At 38.6% G+C, this 24,817-nt stretch overlaps 1 protein-coding gene and 1 long non-coding RNA gene across 3 annotated transcripts in view; both read left to right on the top strand.

Annotated features, from left to right (window-relative positions):
- LOC137288066 (EF-hand calcium-binding domain-containing protein 6-like) overlaps positions 1-24,817 on the top strand; it is a 244,859-nt gene that overhangs the window by 58,694 nt on the left and 161,348 nt on the right. For both annotated transcript variants that reach the window (XM_067820444.1, XM_067820445.1), the window contains one exon: positions 12,689-12,812. In XM_067820444.1, coding sequence (XP_067676545.1) covers positions 12,689-12,812 — 124 coding nt within the window. The remainder of the gene's footprint in view (positions 1-12,688; positions 12,813-24,817) is intronic.
- Positions 420-3,440, top strand: LOC137288067 (uncharacterized). The gene is made up of 3 exons (XR_010957053.1): positions 420-895; positions 1,251-1,286; positions 2,673-3,440. It is a non-coding gene; the product is annotated as an uncharacterized lncRNA (long non-coding RNA).

Below are 24,817 nucleotides of genomic sequence, written 5' to 3'. Positions count from 1 at the left end.
GGGTTAGGGACCCCCCCCCTTCTAGATCCTTAGGGTTAGGGACACCCCCCTTCTAGATCCTTAGGGTTAGGGATCCCCCCTTCTAGATCCTTAGGGTTAGGGACCCCCTTCTAGATCTTTAGGGTTAGGGACCCCCCCTTCTAGATCCTTAGGGTTAGTGAGTAAAGGTTAGGGTTGGCAAACCTTAGATGCGATTATATCCATATATCCATCCACGAATCGAAAGTCAAACGATAAACGTCATCGTATATCATAGCTTCGCTGGATTGGCTGCACAACATCTTGAAAACAATGCCTAGGTGTGGCTTCTCGCTTTGATGAATGGGTAGGCGGGGCCTAGCTCTGCGCATGCGCAGTAAATGAAAACAAACCATAATAGTTTGTTTTCATTCACTGCGCATGCGCAGAGCAGGTGGGGTAATGACCCGTTAAACGAGCACTAACTAACTGTGATCGCACCGGTGGTCCCGAGGTAGCGTGTCCGCTAATTAGTCTAATTAGAATCCCACGACCCCTGCTGAGAGCGTTCGAGTCCCGCCAGCACAGCGGAAAAAGCGCGCCCGGTAAAGTGCACTACTCCCCTGTTTTTCTAAAACTATGGAGGGTAAGCAGACTACTGACATGTTTACAGTAGAATTTAGAAAATTATTGTGCACCCATAAGTCTTTGTTTGAAATGCTGCCATCTTTGTTGAAACGTACAAGCGCGAGATTGGAAAAACTTCGTACTTGTTTTGAAGTAACATCTATGAGATGGCAGTCTGCATACTTGCTACAATTTTCTTGAGATGTGGCAACGTCTTTCACAATTGAAGCTTTGGAACTAAGGATCTGGGAACCTTTGAGCGATCGCAACGGACACCCAGGGCAGAAAAATTAGCGGTACCCCATCCTTGGTAAGTCTCAGATGAAATTTTCAGTTTGTATCGAATGAAACGTTAGTTTACAGTAACCGTTTGCTCGCATTTCGACTTCCGTCACGGTATTGCATTTTGATGTGAAATCTGATGTGAAAAAAGACCAATATTGTTGATAACAGCTGAATGTTCCATTATGATACATGTACAAATATGGTTTCGTGTTCCCATTAAAATGTACCTGTACGCTGAGTCTGAAATGATAATAATACTAATACGCAGGAAATCAACAAGTGAAATGTTTATGAAATAATTAGTGTCATGATAATTAGTTGGAAAATATTACCAATCGACATATGTTCATAATCCAAATGTGTGTCTCTTTATGTTTCAGAGTGTTGTGAGAAGAATAAGTTCGGACTTATTTAAGGTAAAATGACTTTCTCCAAGTTTTGTTATTGCTTGACATGATAATATAGTTAAAATAACTGCCATGCTTTCAGCACATCGTGCCAAAAGGTTATATAAATCTTAATGTAATTTCAATGTCTTTGAAACGTATATTGCATGGATTATCCTCATCACATCTTTTGCAATATCGTCTTAAAGTAGATAATTTCAAAGTGTCCATAAATGTTTTAGTATCAGTCATGCTCAAACCCCCTTCTTTATAGTTGTTTTGATTTTGTTTTAGTTTATCATTCTTTTCATTCCAAACAAATCTACAACAAATCATTTTTTCAAGGGAAGATTGAGCAGATTAGCAGGGAATTGTAAATATGAACCAATTTTATTATTGTTATTTTACCAATAAGTGTTACATTTCTTTTTCTCCAAGACTGCTAAGAGTATATTAATCTCCTCCAGTCTTTTTCTTGTATTGTTTACCCACTACTCTTCGAGATCTGGTGTAAATTTAATATCTAGTACATCAAACCCATTCAATTTTCAGATCATTACATATCTTATCAATAGATTTAGCTTTTAATCCAATCCAGATTGCTTTAGATTTATCTTAATTTTCTAAATTTTTCAAACATGATATTTTGTAAAAAGTTGTCAGTAGCACAATACAGTGTCTCTTCAGCCCCATCAACATGATCAAGAAACAGTTCAGTATCATCAGCGTATTGTTCCAGTTTATATTCATTATCATTGATAACGTTAGCTTTGATGTTTTCATTATTTCTTATGATGCAACCATAATATCTAGTAGAATTGACGTAGCACAACAAGGCTGTGTGTAGTGCATAATTTCTTCTTCATCATGTTGATCATGTTAATATTAATAGAAATCTTATGTTACCCCTTTTAGTAATGCATATACCAGTTACTTATTACTTTGTTTGAGACAATGTACATGGTGAATATGATAATAATCACAATAAGGGTTGTGGGATTGTAATAATATATTATTGGAAAAATCAAAATGAACGCATATGATTTTCTTAAAAGAAGATTTTCAAGGGAATATGGAGGAGCAAGAGGGACCAGCCACATGACAGAAGGCAGGAAAGAATGGAAATCAAACGGGAGATGCTAAAACAAAAGAAAGAATCTGTAACTGGATTACCTATATTAATACCACTTGTACCAGTTGATATACACTACCTGACACCAGGGTTTGAAACACCCTGAGTAATTTTTCTGACATGTGCTGCGTATTGTCACATCACAGCATAACTGTAATAAAATAACTTTTCTTATCTCAAGTCTTTACCCATCATCGTAATGTGTCATAATCTACTTAGACCAAGCACCACTCCCTAGAATATATGATGGAAATGACTTATGCATTAGCTGTATTTCTTTCCAGAAACTCCAACAGCGCATGAAGAATCCAGCTACTACCTAACTGGACTGAGAAAGGAAACAGGTGACTGTAGTCATAACCCCAGAATTGACATCGCCTGTGGACACAGAGGATTGTAACCTTGTCTTCTCTGTTGGAGTTTCATGGGAAAGCGAGGAGCTGCTACACTGTAAGACTTTACCAGACAATGAACGAATGGCTCCAGCGTGTTCCAGAGCCAGGCCAAAAATGAAGATCTTGCAACGCCACCCAACAAGATGCATTCAGTCCTTGCCACCTAAAGATCTTCCAGCCTGGTCATTGAGAATATGATTCAGGATAGTTAAGGATAGGACAGAATGTCTACATGTACATTTGATAATTTCATGCCTTCACTATGTTTAGGAAAGCAACACCTAAAGATTCTGTTTCTAAGTCACCATTCCATCACACGTTCCAAACATGAAGGTTTTGAAAACACTTAACCCTGTTACTAGAAAAATGATCAATAATAACTATAAATGTGCATGTATGTAGGTGGTTTATGTGCTTGTGAGTGGGCAAGTCATTCCTCTCTGAATGAAGAGAAATCTACTGACAGGATTTTGTGATTTGTGACAATGCATATTTGCAACATTGAAACACAGACACACTATGAGAACAATGTGATGTAAATATAGGTGGTATTGTTTTTATTATGTGTGTGTATTCCTACATGTTAATGGTATTGAGCAAATTTTGATGATAGTTTCTAAATCAATGCTTATGATGAATAAAGAGAAATCAACTGACTGACTGATTTTTGTTTTATGTCCGGGTGGTGTTGAGATAACTGAAGTGAACATGTATTGTCATATAATTTACACAATCATCGATCATGTGGACATATTGTAATCGCTGCATGCTAATAACCAATTATAAACCAAATATAGTCACTGGGTAACAGAAACTCACTGGATCCCTACTGGAATCTGGGTAACGGAAATGCACTGAAGCCCATACTGGAAACTGGGTAACGGAAACCCACTGGAGCCCTACCGGATTGTGGGTAATTTGTGAGTTTCCATTTACCGGAAACGTAAAGAAACGATCCGGAAACCTACCTGAAACATAAGTTTCCATTTGGTTTCAGTTATTTTTGCTGTGATAATATATGGGTCAGTAAAATCTTAGATACTATTCTCACCAAACATACATTTAACATCCAGGATGACAGCTGTTTTGTGGTCTGTGTTGGCTGCAATTAGAACTCCCATCTCGACAGGAGTGGGGCAGGGTCAGCTTTTGTACTAGACATACCATTTTGACACTGATTTTAATGGTCAGTTAATGGGGTGGCTGATCTATGAGGTTGGATTATCTATGGTATGGTTAAGAATTTACCATGATAAACTATGTAAGAAATCCCCTTGTGAACCAGCAAAACAGAACAAAGACAAGTCATAAACGTTCAAATTGTATTATTATGCAACGAGAGCAAGGTATACAAAGTCAATTTCACAATGCTGATTACAAATTCAATACAAGTGAGACAAAATCTAAGGCAATGGGTCACAAAATATATTTAGTAGCAAACTCACCAAAGTCTTGGTGTGAGAGAGAATCAACTATGCAGAATGTAAACACAGTGATCGGTCTGACAGCGGTTAATGCAGGTCAGGCGTTGATGATTGTTGGTGATGTAATGCCGGTAAATATGAGTGAGTGTTCCCCGCAGCACGGCAACCAGCCTTTTTATATATATACAGTCATTTCCCGAAAGTTCGGGCACATACAAACATTGCCAACACTGTAGAATGCCCTCAAATAAGTTTCCCGGAAGTAAACACATAGAAAACTAGGAGCAGATAAATTCTGGAAAACCAGAATCCTAAAAGTGTTGACCATCTATTAAAATGAAATGTGACACATCATAATTATTATTCAAAATACGAAATGTTGTGACCCCATAATAATTATTACTTAATTAATAACAAAAATATACAGGAAATACACACTCGTAACATAATCTATGATACATGGATGCACATCGGGCACCTTTGCCTCATTGAGGCCACTAAACATCATTGAAAGTCCTCAGGAAGGTCATTTCATATCTGAGGTAGAATTTGATGAAGTTCTAGCAGTGTTGTTGAATGATTTTGATGACATTGCAAACGTTGCTTGGTAAATTTCACTCCAGACATGTTCAGTTGGTGACAAATCAGGGGGTCTTCTGGGTCAGGGTAATACATTAACATTTTCCTGAAAAAGATACTATTTTGTAATTCGTGTAATGATTGGTCTGGTGTTATGTTGAAATGTCATTCAAGGTGCGTTCTGGTACAAAAACATAAAGTCATTTACACATCTTTGTTTTGGTACATCACAGCATTCAGCCCGATCAATAAGTGTCACTGGCATCCTTTCTGCAGCTGTCTCAAATAAAAATGCTCACACCTCTAATACAATCCTCTTCCTGAAAACATGACTTGAATTAGGGCTGCTCAGTATTACAGTGTACTAGTAAACCGTGGTATGAACTGGTAATGATCACGATTACGTATCGTGATATGTTTATGATGTACCGGTATATACTGACAAAGATTTATTTGTTCTATCTTAACCCATTCAACACAGCAGGTAAGAGTTCACCCGTATACCACCTAAATTTTAATGGTGAGAAAAAAGATATACATGTTTAATCAGGTAATACAGGTGGTGATGGTGGGTGGGGATCGGGCGGAAGTCTTTCCCATTGATTTGCAACTGGTCCACTTTAAAGTTGCCAAATAGCAAAGGAAATCATTAAAATTTAATAGACTTGATGAATGAAATGAACAGTTTTCATAAATGTTGTCAAATGTTCATCTGTGTTACTATTCCCATCTTTCCATGTGATCATATTAAGTCAAGTGACTTCGTCTTCTTGACATTTGTGCTCGGACACAATGCTTAAAGCAAAAATAATTGCATAAAATATTTGTCACAGGTTGCTAACTGGCAGGATACGTCCAATAAGTTCCATAATTCACGATTGTTATGATTAAGATGTTCAGAATAGCATTATTGTACCCAAAACATTTGTCTAAACATTTTCATTTATGAGGACGGTTTCCATTGCTGCAGTAGGATTGGCTGTCTTAAGTAGCGGGCATGATTTTTTACCAGTCATGAACCTTATAGCAGACTGTGGCAAACAAGCATCATAAAAGTCGAATCTTTATCCAATAAAATTGCTTTTTACAGCTGCACAAATACTCCTGGCAAGATGACTGTGATATGATAATTATAGCTTTCCGACAATATCCGCAATCAAATGAAGCTTGTTATTCATACAGAGCTTTGAAACCGGAGACATTTACCAATGTTATGTTATGTTACTGAGAGAAAAGCCATGGCTTCAGGAAATAGGTGACTATACATATGATTCAATAATGTTATATAATATTTTTTCTGATGACATAAAACTGAAATAGGCAAGGGGATATTATCTCACAAATGGATTAAATAGCGGGATGTTCGTTTACTTCTTGCGTGATCTGGACATTAAGTGTGTAAACATGTATTTTTATAAGTAATAAAATTCTTTAAGTTGAAGTTGTCTAATGTAAATAATATGATAAAAATACCTTTTGTATTTATGAACAGTCAGATTAGACTTAACAAATCTAAATGGTGTAGTAGTGATAATGTTTCACTAGCTGATATTTCCTCCGAAAAACGTAGGCTTCTATAATTTTGTAAGGCTGGGTTTCTCATGTTTCAATGTTTTTTCAATATTCTTTAGTCTAAAGAAGGTGCATTTTACCTAATACAGAGTGACTTTTGCCCATCTTGAGTGTTTTGTTAAATCGTTTCTTTTTGAGAAAGTGTACCAAATGTGATAATACTTTTACTCAAAGACACAGGTGCATAAATCATTAAAATGTGCACTTCAAGATTATGTCACATGATTGTGACTTCAATTAAATGTTTCTTGAGTAATACAGATGTGCACAGTAGCTCAGAATCTTTGAATTATTTGAAATTCAACATCTTTGCAGGGGGATATAGTCAACGCCTTGTCTGTCCGTCTGTCCATCCATCTGTCATCATTTTGTTTCCAGAGAACAACTCAAACTGTTCAATATTGTTAGACCAAAATTGATAGATATAATAATCTGAACCTATGGTTGTGCCATTTGCTACTTACAGATTTTTGGCATTTGTTTTGGTTATTTTTTCATGGAACGTTTTGGTCTTAATCTGAAGGTGGGGTGGGCTTCATTTCCGGAGCATAACTCAAAAAATGTTCAATATTTTTCTGCAACACTTGGCAGATATATCTGTCAGAACCTGAAGTGGTGCCTTTAGCTATTTACAAGTTTTTGTGATTTATTATTTTCTAGGTTTCCATGAAAACGTTTCAGGAGCACAACTCATTCTTTCCTAATATATGTAAGCAAAATTTGGTAGCTATGTGTGGCAGGCCCTGAAGTGTTGCCTTCTGCTATTTACAGATTTTGGTGATTTATCATTTTCCCATTTTCAATGGAAGTGATTTGGACCTGGTCCCAATAGGGAGGGATGGGCTTCATTTTTGAAGCGCAACTCGACAACTTCTCAATATCTTTCAGCAAAACTTGTCAGATATGTGAGGCAGACATTAAAGTGGTGTCTTTTACTATTTACAAAGTTTTGGCATCTTCATTTTTCCCAGTTTCCCTGGAAACAATTTGGACAAGTCTCAAAATGAAGGTATGCTCTTCGTTTCTCAAAAACCATTTTAAATCTTTCAACAGATCTTTGGCAGAGACTGAAGTGGTACCTTTTGCTGTTTACTGATTTATATTTTTCATGATTTCCATGGAAATGATTCAAACTTAGTCTACAAAAGCATAAAGTAACTTTCAAATATGTGGGTGATCAGAGGGACTTGTATCACTTGGAAACAGCATTCAAAAGACATATAGGTGTATAGACCCTATCCTAGTACTATATAAAAGGAAAGGGATGTAACGAAGAAACCACCCCTTCCTCCATCAAATTTACATCCGCACAAACAGACTCGAGCCATTCCCACTTATATTTTATTTCCAGCCAATCAGATGGCCTGAGTTTGTGCGGATCTGCTCATTTCACTTGAATGTCAAGGACATTTATGGCCAACAAGTGAGTAGGACTGCCGGCGATTGTGGTGAAAATTCTTGCTTACCTGTCAATAAAATGACATGTAGATGTTGCAATAAGTTTTCCGACCCGCGGAATGCCACAGCCAATCAAATCAAGCCCAACGCTGGCTCTGTCAACATGGCTGGAATTAATAAACAAATTTAAAAGGAGAGTTTTCGCCATTTTGGGTGATCCATCATTTTGGCATGAAATTGTTGATGTAGCTGTTTTCGATGATTTGTGGCATACAACTTTGGAAATAATGATCCAATTGTGACTATTTATAGCTCATTTTGAAGGAAAATCATCTGGCTTTCAATCCGTTGGCCTCGACGGGGCTTTAAAAGTATTTTATGGGGTGACATGTAAATTTCATCGAGGAGGGGCTTACATCCCTTTCAATACATCCCTTTCCTGTTATATACTACTAAGGTAGGGTCTATACACCTATATGTCTTTCGAACGCCGTTTCTAAGCGATACAAGTCACTGTGTGGGTGAGGGGGGAGATATGTCATCTTCTGATGACTCTTGTTGTTTTCTGTTTGTGGTAAAGTGTAGGGCTAGTAATTTTTTAAAAGAACTAGTGACATGCAAAATCCACTAGTCTGGAGGACCAGCTAAACTTTTAAGCGAGTGTCGATCTCTGCAAAGTTTTCTAAAATAAAAATATAAACTGAAGAGTGTTCTGTTTTTCCCTTTTTTCACTTGGAAAGAGCTATACAATGCACAGTGGTTACTCATATATCCTGTGATTCAGTTTGAACATATAAGAAAGTTACAAAGTGGACAGATATCAATAGCTGTTCTTTCTCAATATATTGCGAGAATACAATAGAAGTGTATCGCAATATGAAATTCGGTCCAGTACACAACCCTTGAATTAGCATGTCTGAAGGCATGTTCTGCTGTCAGTTATAAATGCTAACACATGCTAACCATTGCAAGCGCTGCCCCTTCCACTGTTGATGTTGATGTTCTGGTATCAGAACAGGTCATTGGGTTGGGCATCATGCTCAGATGAAAAAGATGTGTGTATCTAGATGTTCTTGCAGGTACAACTTTGTTGCCAGTTATGGGTATGTGTTGCTGCCTGGAACCTGTGTTGAGGGTACCTGCATTGAATCTATTTGTTTTGACGTAGGGTTGTCACTGGTGCCTGGCCACCATGATATTCCATGACTTGATTATTTTATTGACAACATTGCCATAAGTGTCAAATGCTGTTCCCGAACAATGCATAGAAAGGAGGGTTTTTTTTGGGTTTTTTTCTGAATTCTGCTCACAACACACTGAGTGAAAGTTTCTAGTTGACTGTTTTTTAATGCGAACATTGCTCAGAATTTTTCTTGAATATGACATGCTACATAAAAACTTCAAACAACAATTGCTTGGTTTCACTTCTTTGTCCTCTGGTTCAATACGAAAATGCATCAACAAGATTACCGGTGAAAAAAATTCATATCACAGTAACATTTGCCTTAGTATATTCATACAACAAATGGAAGCCTTCATTAGGCTCATATCTGTAGCCCTGCTTTGAGACTGATGTTTATACTAACTTACATGTATATGTTTACCATGGATTTGAGTAGGTTGACCAATCACAACACAGTTATATTGTTTTGACCAGCCATATTACTCACTCACCTCAACCGTTTGTGAGATCAATACAATATCCCATCAAAATATCAGAGAAAATAACAGTCAATCTGCTAAATTATGCATACAGAAAAGTGTCACCCGTTATTCTGAATGTGTCACAGATGTGTTTCATATACTCTGCACTCATCTGTCATTTTGTGTTATTAATTGCATTTGATATTTCAGTACTAAAATTGTTTAGTTTAAAGTTATAGTATCTATAAAACTGGATTAACAACAGTCAGATAAAAACTGAAAACAAAATTTAAGTGTTAAAATTATTTACAATGTACAACAATATTCAGTAAATGAAAAACTGTTTATCATGTTAGTAGGGCATATTTTACATGTCATTTCATTTATGTTTTAAAGGACCACTAAACTCAATTTTTTGGTACTCTTTTTATCACTGCATATGAAAGACTTTTGGTTAGTCATAAACGAAACACCATTTTCTTTTAAAAAAAACTTGTGGTTAATTAATACCAAGCGCTTAAAAGTTGCTAAAAAGCCATCTGCTTCTCTCTCGCCCGCAAACGAAACCGCAGACAGGTTACATAACTCTGTCGCCAGAGCCCTACAGTGACGTCATAGAAGGAACGGTTTCCAGTTAAATGTATAGAAAATGTGTAGGAAGCTCGTCATTTTGCTGATTTCTCGACGTCACCAAAGACATGCCGAATTGTTGTGTTGGCGTCAATTGTTCCTTGGGGTTGGGTGATGGTGTCACTATGCACAGATTTCCACCAGACTCTGTAGTTTGTGCTTAAATTGGTTGTTAGTGTGTTCGAAGTGAGCTTTGTACAAGCCTGTGGTGTATACTAAATCGGATGGTTCGTCCCTACCATGCTTCCAGGATAGAAAATGGAGTTTCATCGAGTTTATAAAATCAAGACTGCTTACTACACATTGCTGACAAAAAGGATTTTGCATGGATATAACGCTTTCTTCCTCGGAAACAAGGTTGTGGTTGAAGTGAATATATTATCGTAAGTAGTATTATATTGACCCCTTATATTGACCGATTCCAAGAGTGAAATTATGTTATAAGCAATGTCATGTAAAATCCTAATGTCCACCAAGAAAATACATATTTTACTACCAGTAGAAAATAATTTTGATTTTGTAAGTTGGTGAAAACAAACTTAAATAGCATTCATCCTCAGACAGGGCGCTGCCATTTTTGAAAATCATGAAGTCACGGGCTAAAGTCCGTTAAAATTATTGAGATTATGATTTGTCCTCATCAAGTTAGAAAATCAAAACTACTTTTTACTAGTAGTTAAATATGCATTTGAATTATGGCCAAAAGCATTTTGCATGACACAACTTTCAACATAAAGACTTCTTCCAAGGAAGCAAGGTGGGGGTCGAAGTGACATTTATATTGCAAGCAATGTTATATTGACCTCCACCTCACTTCCAAGAGTGAAATTGTTATATTATAAGCAATGTCATGTAAAATCCTAATGTCCATCAATAAAATACATATTTTACTACCAGTAGAAAGTGATTGTCCTTTTGTAAGTCGGTGAAAACAAACTTAAATAGCATTCATCCCAAGACCGGGCGCCGCCATTCTTGAAAATCGTGAAGTCAAATCCATTTGAATTAATGAGATTATGTATGTTTTGTTCTCATCAAGTTAGAACAAGGAGTTTGCATGAAACAGCCTGTAACATAACCTAAACGAGGTCGGGGTCGAAGTGAAAATACTGTGCAATGAATTTTTTCACTTGCTAAATTTACTTGGTTTGTAACGTTCACTCACCAGTATGTAGAGTCAATATACGTCTTTATACTTTGTCTCATAATCCTAATTACTTTATAATCATACTTGTATGCATTTTGAAACTTAATAAAAAGAAGCTATCTGCGAATGTATAACAGGAATGTAATATGTAGACATTTCATAGTTTTCCTATATGAATCATAATTCGCACCCACGCCCTAGTGTATGTCGTCTGCATCATTACACTTAATGACGAAAACAATGGTTCTGTTGAAAGCTACGACAACGTATAAAAACAAAAATGCAAATAATAAAATTAAAGTTATAGGAGCAATGTCAGGCTATTACCTTCTTCGAGGAATGTATCCATCAAAATCCACAAAAACACGTGATATATAATTCATCTGCAGATTTTCCAAGTGATGTGTCTTTTAACAGTCTAATATACGAAAATGTGATGTATCGTTTCAGGCTTTTCACATTGCTGTATAGTTTCATTGATAGCACACCTGGCAACTAATTGCATAATGTGCGTCATTCTTTTTAAAAAGTTATTTAGTTAGCTAATAATGAGCAATCAATCAATGTATTGGCGGTTAATCCTTTGAAAGGAGGGTATTGTTTTACATAGACACAGACACGACAGAGTGTATTCAGTATAGATTAGTAAATGTACATACATAAACTCTACCTTTTGACAGATCCCCCATTGAAATCCCCATAAAACTAATTAATCAAGCAGCGTGTTATCGGCTAATCCTTTGATCGATCCAGACAAAAGAAATGCCAAATGGGGACCTTTGTCGGGTAATCTAAGTGGTGTTACCACTAATTATACCTGTTATAAATTCATTAACTGAGCATCAAGTGAATGATGACAAATAACATGTAGGTTTATATCACCTAACACGGATTACAAGCTAGCGACATCAAGTGATTTTAACAGAATTGTCTATGAAAACAAGGGTTGTAACTAGAAAACTAGGCAAAACAGGAGACGAAACTAAATGAGAGTAGATTGTGAGAACATATAGCTTTCATTTTTCTCAACGGCTTTCACGATTTCAGGTTTGTACAAACCTGTAAACGAAATAGTTCAACCCCTGAAATGTAGATGAATACTGCACAGACCCTCTTTTCTATGCCCACTATTACGTCACGGACACGCGCCGCTCTGATTGATTGAAATTTCGTTTGCGGTTGAGAATTTTGCACTGTTGACAAAAAGCTCGATTTAAGGTAATTAAAGATCGAAAGGAGCATTTTTAATGACGGGGTTTCATATATAATGACGTCAGCAAGTGATTTTGCGTTTGTACCCTATTAGAGTATATGTGACCTTTAAACTACTGAATATGCAAATTTGTAAAGAATTTAAAATATTAATCAGTAAAGGTTAGTGAAAAAATATATCAGTTTCAGAAACTAAACAGAAATTTCAAGTAGTTTTTATGAATAGATTTATGAGTATTAGATTTACTTCCTTTGTACTTTGTGACTTTTGATTTTCTTAAATTTGTTTTTCATCCAAGGTCTGTTTCCTGGAAACCTCTGCCACAAGTAAATACATACGCCACTCCTCTTTTTGACCAACATGTGCAAGCTGCAAAGCCTCTTAAGGATCACAAGCTGAAGTCACCACGAGTTCTATTTGAGGTGTGTACAAATATTCTAATTCGTCTCTGCTCATATCATTAGTAATATGATAGAAGTTCAATATAATGGTAGGCCATTTCCTTACTTTTGACCAATATAATGCATAGTTTGGTTATATCTGATGGATTCAATTGATGGATCAAAGTTGTTAAGCTCAACACGAAGCCATCGGTAGTCAGTATCCCAGACATCTTCTTTCCATGGAGGAAATGAGGGTTGAAATGAGATGTCAGGGAATTATGCCCATTATGGTGGTTGGTTGACTCTTGTCTTTACATTTATTCAATTGGACCAGGAAAGGATCTGAATGTTGTTTGGTGTCCTTGTGAGTCACTTCATGGGGTACCAGGTGAAGTTGGTGAAGACAAGCTGCAGGTGATTCAGTTTGTGTTCTAGGTAATGGCTTCTGGAGCACTTTTGTTGGTCAAGGTTGAGATGACACCAGGCTCAGTTACTTGATACAAGGACATCTAGGAAGCATAGTTTTATATTATAAGTTTAATGCTTCTTTTGAGGGTAATATGGTATGATGTATGCCCGAACTGGAAGGCGATGGATAACAAACTGTCTCAGCCTTTACTTTTCTTCATCAACACATGAGTGAAAACATGGACATTAAACTTTATTCTTTGGAGTCTTAAATATCTAAGAGCCTGTTCATTGATGTCAGTGTTACAACTTTTGTAAGTTTATTATGAAGTATGTGAGTTGTAGTCATCTTCAGGCCAAGTCCAGGCTTGTGGATTAGTGCCTGACCAGTGCTGGTCTTCTTTGGTATTTTTCTTGTTTTATTTTGCAAACATTTTATTTATAGTTTCCCAACTGGGATATTGATCTGTCTCAGATGCAGGGACTGGGAAAGACGGGGGCCATGGGCCATTTTCCACATTAGAAGAAACTTTAAACTTACAATTTTGAATTTTACAATTGGTACAAGGGCAGTGGCCCATTATAAATGAAGAAAATGGCTAATAATCCTGAAAATGGCCTATTGTCAAAGTTCTCTATCTCAATCCTTGTAGATGTGTACATTCTTTTTTATTGAAACATGACACAATAACAATTTGGCACAAGTGATATTATTCATTACAGTTTCCGCATCTTGTCAGCATGAGTACATTTGTGCGACCAAAATAATCCCATTAAAACAGATCTCTCATGTTTATCCATTATCCTCCATCCAGAGTTATACCTCTGGCCTAGACACATATGGCCTCTGATTTTTGCTATTACTCATGAACACCTCTAGTACTTCTTGTACATCAGCAGTAGGGAAATGCTTAAGTAGTAGTATAACTGTATGTTTTGGGTGAAGTCCCCAATGAGGTTTATATGTTTAAAATAATCCTTCCTCAAGGATAAACAAAATGGTTCATCCTTACTAGCTTGAAAAATAAGTCCCCAAAATTTTTCCTGTTTTCCTGGATTGAAATACCAACTGCTTGTTTCCTCTACAAAAGCACACAAGCAGACTGGTTTTACCTTTAAGCGTAGCCATAATATTGAGCAAAATGGCCATAGATGGGGTTTGCCATAAACAAGTAGGCCAAGGATTAGGTTGAGTATGGAGTGTTTTCTCTGGTTTCAAGACTATAATCAACTGATACATCCATGGTCACAAACAGACCTGAAGCATCGTACAGGGTTGTGAATTGCCCTCCACGAATCACACAGTGTAGGGCTGGTTTAAATATTGACTGAACAACTGTTTCTCCAAATGATCACATGATGACGAGAAACTGAGCATTGTTGAATTTCAGGCCACTTAATGAGAAGGAAGTGTATTTTTCCATGTCATTCAGGATGTACATTAACTTACAACTGATCTTCGCTATGTTGCATAATGCTGTGAAACAACAGGGGGATGCGGATGTTTTGGGGATCAACTGTTAGCTTCAAGTTACATGCTTTGTGGGTTGTGCCTTGGTATTGACCGATGATGTGACAATGATCTCTTACAACTTCCCCATTCAGGAGTTGGTTACACACATAGATACTCTTAGCCTTCTTATGAGCTCTCCAGCCATCCTTTGTCAAGGGCATGATGTTAGATAACGTTGTCCAAATCATTTTTTTGGTGTGATTTTGTTCTGACCACGTCTGCTCCATGGACTTTGCCGTGACAATATTGACATTTCATGCATATGCCGCACACTTTGCACATGTAATTTATGAAACTTTTTCAGATGGACATCATGTGTATGCCTCAATAATCGGTGATGCATATGTAGCAGGATAGGGGGTGGTGCTTAATGATGACCAACGCCTGCTGGTGTGAGTTGTGACTTGCAACCAAAATTTATGGACGGGTGGTCAGACTCACTGACTTGGTTGACACATGTCATCGGTTCCCAATTGCGCAGACCGATGCTCTTGTTGTTGATCTGGATTGTCTGGTCCAGACTTGATTATTTACAGACTGTGGCCATATAGCTGGAATATTGCTGAGTGCAGCGTAAAGCTAAACTCACTCACTCACTCACTCACTCACTCACTCACTCACTCACTCACTCACTCACTCACTCACTCACTCACTCACTCACTCACTCACTCACAATTGTTTGGTGATGAATACAGTCGTGGCTAAACTGAGCATGAAAAAGATCAGCTTTCAGTCTTTCTGTTCTGGAGAAGGTGTTTAATGCTGAGATATTTTGCCGGTGATGAAGTGGTATTCTTGCATGACATTGTCAACATTGCTGAACCTTTGAAAGGCATGGTTTTTGTGTTTTTGCCAACCATCATCGCGATTGTATTTATTAATTTTTCATTATTTCAATATGATTTCCAGAATGATGCCTTACTTGATCAGCATGTCTTTGAGATGGCCATTGCCAGTACCAAGTCTAGCACAACCATGGCCATGTCTTGCAGGTTAAAATCGAGTTTGGGTGCTGGTTGTTTGGTAATCATTTTGCTCAGTTGAGCATATCCTGTGGCCAGTCTGCTGATCACAGTTGCATGATACGTGTCGTTGACAAATGTTTTTTCATTGTGGGTCGACATTGTGGTATATAGGTTAAAAAATACCATGATTTGAGGGTTTACTTCAAATTGTGGTTTAGCAGGTGGTGTCTGTGGTGTTGTGCCAGTGGTGCCACTATAGTTTAAATTTGTACAGCAATGCAGTGATGATAGTGATGCATGCTGGCATATGGGGTCCATGAACTATTTTTTTTTTGCTGTTAAGCTAAACAGCCTTTGAGACCAGCAGCTACTTGTGGGGATTCTATTTTCTGGTTAAAGTATCAATCAAAGGTTGCGACTGATGCTGCTGATCCTCTGTCAGTTGTTCTGAAACAGTCTCTTCCTCCTCCATTAATGACATCTTGTATGTTATTGTTGTTAATCTATTGCTTTAAATTGGCAATGCTTCACCTTGATCATCGCCATGGTCAGAAGAGCAAATAGCATTTCACACTGAAGGAACATGTCTTTCCGACAGAATGTGAAGTATAACATGATGCCAACATAGATTTGTGTCATGGCAGATCCAATGGTTTTCTTCATTTTGGCACCAAATCTAGGCTCATATCTCGCATACAGCTTGTATTTCTTTGGCGGATATTTTGTGAATTTTACAGGGTGTCAGGTCCCCGCCGAAGTATTGTTTGGCTTTGCTGCTGATCACCAGTACCACCAGTCTCTCCTGCTTGCGGTCCTTATTATTATCCTCCATCATTTGCTCAAGCAGTTCATTGCACCATCTTATAACATAGCAAACAATTTTTAAATCTAATAAATTTGCTTATTGTAAAGACTGAAAGGCGAAACGAAAATTAAAGTTAATGTCAGAGGTAGGATCAGTTACATTATAAAACAAACTGACATATTTATTGCAACAACATTTTCAAAACAATTACGATTAAAGATACTTTATTAATAAAGCAAGTTTAGGCATGTTCCAAATAAAATTAGATGAATTTGACACTGCAATTATGTTCTCAAAATTGATCATTTTGAAAATGGAAATTATTTCAGATTTCCAGAAACTGGAAGTTGTTCATCTGCATTAAAGTTACGAATGAGAAGAGAGAATTAAGTTTCAGCGAGAGTTTAATTCTCAAACACAGAAAAAGCTGTTGGTGCTTTGTCATCAAGCTTACTCAAGATGTGATATGTACAGTCGACTTAACTTTATATCTGTGTTCGAGAATTAAACTATGAAGGTCTGTATAATGTTTTTGTTGTTTTTTTCTAAATGTTTTAACCACAGAATGTTTTGCAGAATATTGAAAAATGGGGTGCAGAATTTGCTAAAATTTGCCGTGGAACTCTTAAGAATTTGCCACGGAATCCAGGAGGGACTGACAGTGATAGGAAAGTCAAGTGACACTCAATGTAAATTTTGAACATGCTGTAATTTGCTTAAGTTATGCTTAAATTTGGTGTTTGCTAGTGGATTATATACCCTATGGGTTCATCTGTTTCCACCAGGAGTTTGGTGTATTTTGTTTTGGTTAGCTGTTTTTTCATGTTGTTGAATTCTTGTTTGCTCAGCATCACGTCATTTTCTCACATGCACTCCTCAAATGAATTCCTGTCCTTTCACTGAGTTATATTTTGGTGTCAGCACCCAAATGCTGTGTTTCATGCTCCGGCCTGAGAAGGCCAAGTACGACAGCATGTCTCGCTTTTTAACCATTTCCTTGTTGGCATTACAGTCGTCCAGGATGAACAAGGTCGACTCTCCTTGTTCATTTTGTTGTAATAAGTCGGTCAGTTTTGCAGATGCATTCCTGGATCCACTGGAGAATGACAATGTGGTTGAATGCCTCCTGATTGTATTCTTCCGGCATGTCCAGCACAAAAGGCATTTTGCATCATCCCATCTGCAAATGATGATCTCACGAATCATGAGGTAAATCAATTAAGGGCTTGCACGCATGTTCCATGGTCTACCAAAATCACTCACAAATATAAATTTAAGTTACTGGTGGTTTGAGCTTTTTTATTGATTTGGATGGTGATCATTTTGTAGATGTTGTTGATGCAGCATCCACTCCCGTGAAGTTGATCATCGTCCGTGGTTTGTGTGTCCAGCCACAGCATGTACTTGGTCGTTAGGTACTCAACGATCATCACATAGTTGAGACCAAGATCCTGGCAACACAGTGCCTTCGTTTGGCTGCTCGCTTCGTTGGTGCGGTAGACATCGATCCGTACCTTGGCTGCCACATGTTCTGGCATAGGCCCCACACATGTCTCCCTGGCAACACGTGGAGGAAGAATGTCCCCGGGGTCACAGAAATGGTGGATTGCACGTTTCTCCATTAGCATGTCACTAGGTGGAACATGTCATGCAATGGCAACAGCAACATTGCTGAAGGCAGAATGAGCAATGACTGTTGGAACCAAAAAAAAATAGGAATTTGTCACTGGTGAAGCTTGCTCCCATGAGCCAGGCAGTGTTGCAAGCTGGTGTCACAGCCAGTTAACTTAACCCAAAAGAGCTGGTACTTATGTACTTTGTTTAGAATGAAAAAAATTTGGATGCTTATGTCCTGATAAAACTGAAAATTATAACAACTGAAGTATTTACAAGTGAGTCTTAGGTGGTATTTTGTTTTCCCTAAACCCTGCTCCAAGCAACCTACAGAGAATACAATTGTATTGATGAATAACTCATCCACATCTAGCTTTGGAAACACACAACTGAGTATCTTCATCCCCTGAGTCACTATCCTCTCTCAACACTGCTTCCCTATATATTTCATCCATGTCCACTGGAGCAGACTGATCTGCTAACTCAAGCCAATTTTCTGGTGACCTTTCACCCGCATAAGGTTTGAGTTGATCCACATGAAAATGAACAACTCTTGACCCTCCACTTCTCTGTATCCTATACTACAAGATGTCAGTTTACTGATGACCAGATAGGGACCTGTCCAACCTTTTCAACTTCATCCATGCACTTGGTGGGTACCATGGCCACACCCAATTCCCAACCTCAAAGTCTCATATTATTAATTTGATATCATAGTTACCTTTTTGGGGATTGAGCTGCTTCTTGCAAATGCTGATTTGCAAATTCAGTGTTATCCTGCATAGACTGTGGCAACCAATTAACATATTCCACTGGACATATCAAGAACTCAGAACTTTGTAGATTACACACCATCACATCCAAAGGACTCTGAATCTCCACATACCAGAATCTCCAGGAAAAGATAGAATGGGGGAGGTCCCCAAACACTCTTTCAACCTCAGAAAAGCTTGTTCAGTCACTATCCCTTTGGAAGGAAACCCTCTCCTAGTTCATTTTGTCAAATACAAAGCTATTTCTGAGAAGTTCTGGACAAAATGCTGATAGTAGCCCACTAGCCCATGAAAACTATGAACCTCTGAACTATAATGTTCAAATACCAAAATTCACCCAAGTCGCTTGAGTCTCAGAAGAGAAAGCCAAGGCTTGGTTCAGAAAACAAGCCATCTGGCAAGTATACCTGCTGGTGCCTCGATACATCCCAAGAAGAAAATTTGACATTTCAATGCTGAATCACGTCCACCAAGCTGACCTCCTGTTTCGATTTCATGAAGTGTTGAGGTGCAAAACCCACAAGTATACATGACAGTATTTAATGTCGTCACTCGCTAGAAGGAAGTGGGACCATTGATGACCAAAGATTCGAATGAAGTTGCCAAAGCCTTACAGTACAGACAATACAGTCACATGGCCTGGCCTGGCCTGGTGTATTGCAAGTCGACCCTGGACAAGACTTATGGGATCTGTGTCTCTGTAGGCCAAACACAAAGTCCAGCTGATATGATTTATAGCAGGAGTTCATCGCAGTCAAGCCGTTAAGTCAGTTAAGAGATTCAACAGCACTTGAGTGAATGCATATTCTCACACCAATACTCACAGGATTTAATGGATCTCAAAAACAGAAACATGGAATGGCAGGAAAAAATCTGTCTTAATCTGTAAAACATAATAATAAGGGTATTTATAGAACACTAGTTCCACATCACTGAGGGACATGCTCAGGATGGACAACAGTAGGTACAGTTAGTGGTAACATTGGAAGAGATACAGTTTCAGTCCAGATTTAAACACAGATAGCGTAGATGCACTCTTGCGGTTAAATGGGAGAGAATTCCAGCTGCATCTCAGAAGGATCGAGCCCCAAAAGATTTCAGTTTATATTTTGGTACAGTTTGTCAGCTGATTGGAGATTTCTAGAGGGCTTGCAGTGGACAAACATCTCACGAAGGTAGACAGGGGCAACATTTTGAAAAGACTATGTATACAGTACAGACAGTACAGTCACTTGGCCTGGCCTGGTGTATTGCAAGTCGACCCTGGACGAGATTTATGGGATCTGTGTCTCTGCTGCTGGCCAAACACAAGGTTCAGGCGATACGAGGTATAGCAGGAGTTCACCACAGTCAAGCCACCATTAAGAGATTCAACAGCACTTGAGTGAATGCATATTCTCACACCAATACTCACAGGATTTATTGGATCTCAAAAACAGAAACATGGAATGGCAGGAACGCTTGCCACAAGTGGTTGCTGCCATCAAAATGAAGTCAGCAGCAGCATGTTGCAATAAAACAGAAAAAAATTTAACAGACCGTGTCAGTGTTACTTTTACCAGCTTTGTGAATAGGAGGGCGACACTTGGAAGCACTCAACTGATCCAAAATGGCCCATGAAAATGTACAATAGTGACCTGGTGGACAATAAAGACAGCAAACCAACCTTGTACTGCTTGAAAGATGGACTACTGAGAGGATTTGTTTGAGAGCAATTACAAATCATCCCCTATGACACAGCCCTTACAGAGGTAAAATTTAGTACACATCAGAACCCACGAATCCATTGGTATATGACCAGATGGTGGCCACATGTATGCCTGCACACACTTAGTTGCAGATACAGCAATATCAGTAAACTTGAACAAAGTACTGTGTCCCAGTCCACTCAGGTGTGAATGGGTAACCCTCTTGATGTGTCAACAATTTCCAGTTGTCTTTGATAGCACACTGTGCCACCTGTTGAACAGTGAAAACAACACCATCTTTAAAGATCATACGATCATCTTGCCCTTCATTACTCGACAGAGCAAAGTCCTGATGTTGTAAACCTCTTCTCAGTAAACCATCACTGACTCCACTGTAGGGAATGCCCAACCTGTTTTTCTGAAGCTATTCTATTTCGGATTGATTTCGAATTCCCGGCAAATGTGTCCATACCAGCGGCGATTGTATGGACTGTATACTACATTTCATACCTTGTCCTGCAGAAGCAGCACGCTGACTTCATTCACGTCTGCTCTGGTAGTACACATGAAACGAAAACATTGACTCAGTTCATTGCAACGCAGTGTCATTCAACGTCACACTGCACCCCGTTATGGCGAAATTGGATTGATTCTGCCAGAACTGCATAAGGTTGTTGAACCAAGCATCGATGGCTTTCCCAGATGTGACAGAAAGCCAATACTGAAAAAAAGCCAATACTTAAAAGTAACAAAAAATAATAATGATAAGGGCAATGAATTCACAGAGACTGTCCAACACCTTGTCAGTGGATGCCCTTCCTTGGCGCAAATAGCATACCTTGAAAGACATGATGGCATGGCTCGCGGTTTTTATTATCATCTCCGTGGCTTTGACCCCGAGGTCCATCCATGGTATGACCCTGAACATGTCCAGGGTGTCCTGGAAAATGATTCTTTCAAACTTCTCTGGAATAGGCCAATTTACAGTCTGAGACCAATTCAAGCCAACAAACCTGATCTTGTCCTTTTTGATAAAGCCAGTGAAATTATTTATATCATAGAATTTTCTGTCCCTTTTGACAGCAATGTGATAGGCAAGATTCAGGAAGAGCATGATAAATATGCGGACCTCGCCTTTGGAATGTCTGGCTTGCATCCCAAGTACATTGTCGTCAGGCTCCCCATTGTTCTCGGTGCCATTGGTTTGGTACCTCCTGATCTCTTGGCGCAGATCAGGAAAGTGCCCGGGTTCTCAATTGGGAGCACAGCCCTTCTGACAATCTGGGTAATGCAGAAGGCTGCAGTGTTGGGGAGCCTACATATTCTCCGGAAAGTTCTTGTTGGGTTTGACTAGGCAGTGTTTCCTGGGAGAAGTCCCATTCATTGCATGTAGAGGGGGCGAGGGCCCTGAGCTGATGATGAGCCTTACCAGCCTGACTGTGCCAGGATCACCCGAACCATCTCTGCTGCATATCTATCTTAATCTGTAAAACGTAAGAATAAGGGTATTTATAGAGCACTAGTTCCACATCACTGAGGGACATGCTCAGAGCGTGTATCACATATATGCATATGCACAGGATGGACAACTGTAGGTACAGTTAGTGGCAACATTGGAAGAGATACGATTTTAGTCCAGATTTAAACACAGATAGCGTAGATGCACTCTTGCGGTTAAATGGGAGAGAATTCCAGTGCATCTCAGAAGGATCGAGCCCCAAAAGATTTCAGTTTATATTTTGGTACAGTTTGTCAGCTGATTGGAGATTTCTAGAGGGCTTGTAGTGGACAAACATCTCCTGAAGGTAGACAGGGGCAACATTTTGAAAAGACTTGTAGACTAAAGTGTGACAGGGCGTGTATAATGTAACTGTTAACAGCAGAGTAATTTGGGGTAATAGCTCCGGAAATTAATGTAATAGATTTATCTGTACCTGTTAGTCTTGTATCCATTGTTTCACTTATGTTGGGGGCCTCTTGCGGCTGAGTTGTTTGGAACTATGGAGTGTCTGACATGCACCACGCAACGAGGGCTTGTGTGGCCATATTGGTGGTCAGATATGTGACACGTGACTTGCTGACTGCCTTGGCTGCATTTCATGATGTTTTCCATCGTTTCAGGGTCAGAGGTTGATTCCCCACACGACTATATAAGTGACCTGACTTTCAGTGTCAGGTGTCTTGTTGCGGTCATCCAAGCAGGTACCACTCTAGGTCCCGAGGTCTTGTCATCAAGACTCCCTCTTTTTCTTGGTTAAGATCATATGTAGAGAGTAGGTTGGGGGATATGTACAGCGTCTTCTTGTTAGGTTTGGAAGGGGACTAAATAGGATCGGAGTTAGGAATTAAAAACGGGTAGTTTAGGATTAGGAATTACAAGGGGTTTGGTCGGGAGGATGAACACAGAAGTTAATAAATTAGGGTGGGTGTGTCTGAGTATGAATGATATTTTGAGACGTTTTTCTTTTGTTTCAATAAACTCTTCTTCTGTCAAGATTTTGGTGTTGTTTTCCATGTGTTTATAGTCCAATAAAAGAACCGGACACTGAATTACATATGATGGGGACTCACAACCAAATGTATACAATCAAACAAAATTACACAATGCAGTTTGTCATCATCTTCCCCTCTCAGTTAAAACAGTAATTCAGCTGTCACTGGATGCTTCCAGGAGAGCGCCTATTACAAAAGAAAGAATCATAAAGTCGATCCTTTCACGGATCCTGAGCCAGTGCAGTGACTTTAGAGCTGGGGAGAGAATGGTCCTAGTTATAATACGGACAGCCCTGTTCTGTGTCCTCTGCAGTCTGTTCAGCTGAGGAGCGGTCATCAACACCAGAGGAGTGGTCAGCAACATGGTTTGCAATGACAAGGACAAATGGCCGATATCCACATTGTTCAGCATCAAGCTGTTTGATCTGGATGATGTTGAGACCACACTCGTTGCTTGAAGCCCACAGTACACTCTCTCATTTCACCAATGACATCAGATTGGTCTTTGCCATCTCCATGCTGCTCATCTAAATCTACCTCAGCAAAATGTTGGCTGCCAACACTGTTGTCAAAATCATGAAAGGGATCAAACCAAATTTGCTCAAGTTACGTGCTGGTGAACCTGAATGCCTGCACCTGCAGTGAGTCATTGTGGCCATAGAAAACACGAAGGGATCCTTCTCACGTCTTTTAGTCCATTAAGAGAAAATACCATACAAGTATTTCAAGGCAACATGTTAGCTCTTAGCTGCAGTCAATGATTTTGCAATTTTTGTCATGCATGACATACCTGATTACCAACAGTATTTTATTGTTTAAATTATGGCATCAAATTACACACCACACTTGTCATAGAAGTCTATCTCGTAAACACTTCTGCATCACGATTACTTTAAAATGGACTGTCCATAGGCTGAGACAGACCAGCACGAACATTGCTGTGTCATCCTACAACTGTGATTGAGACCTTTAGCAATAGGGGTGGCAATTGCAGAGAATTTTCATATTGTGATTCACAAGCATATATTGCAATATGTATTTGGCCATCTGTACATATGTACATAGGAATTGGAATATCTTGAAAACCATTCACTAGATTATTATCATATTTGGTACATAGGTTCATTATAGTAAAAGACAGGTCTCAGTCATGTTTGGTGACCTTTACCTTCATTTCAAGGTCACCCTTGTCAGCAAGATATCTCAAGAACCATTCACTGGATTTTCTTCATATTCAGCTGAAAACGTATTATAGGGAAGGCACAGGGTCCAGTCAATTTTGGTGACTTTCACATAATTTTCAAGGTCATGGCGAGACTTTGAAGATTTCAGCATGTTAAGCTGCATGTTAAGCTTGTCAGGGAGATACCTCAAGAACCGTTCTCTGTATTTTCTTCACATTCGAAACCAAGCTTCATCTAGGGAAGGTGCAGGGCGCAGTAGATTTTCATGACCTTCACTTAATGTTCAAGGTCACACGGACACTTTGACGATTTCAGGCTGTTGAGCTTGTTAGTGAGATATCTCAAGAACTGGTTACTGGATTTTCTTATTCATCCTCCCCTTGGGAAGGCGCATTTAACTTCCTCTTAAACTACTACCTTCATTTTCACTACTTTTTATGCTTAATTTGATAATATGTGGTATGGGATTGTGTCACTGTAGTGACACAGCTTGTTTTCACTTAACAAAAACTATGTATAATCAAGTTAATGATTATTATGTGTTTTGAAGTTTTCCCAGTTTCCTATAAGAAAACCCCAGTTTTCGATCAGGATATCACAA

This window comes from Haliotis asinina, chromosome 6 (assembly GCF_037392515.1).
Source record: "Haliotis asinina isolate JCU_RB_2024 chromosome 6, JCU_Hal_asi_v2, whole genome shotgun sequence".
In the NCBI taxonomy this organism is placed as follows: Eukaryota; Metazoa; Mollusca; class Gastropoda; order Lepetellida; family Haliotidae; genus Haliotis; species Haliotis asinina.
This window is presented reverse-complemented; position numbering and strand designations above follow the sequence as displayed.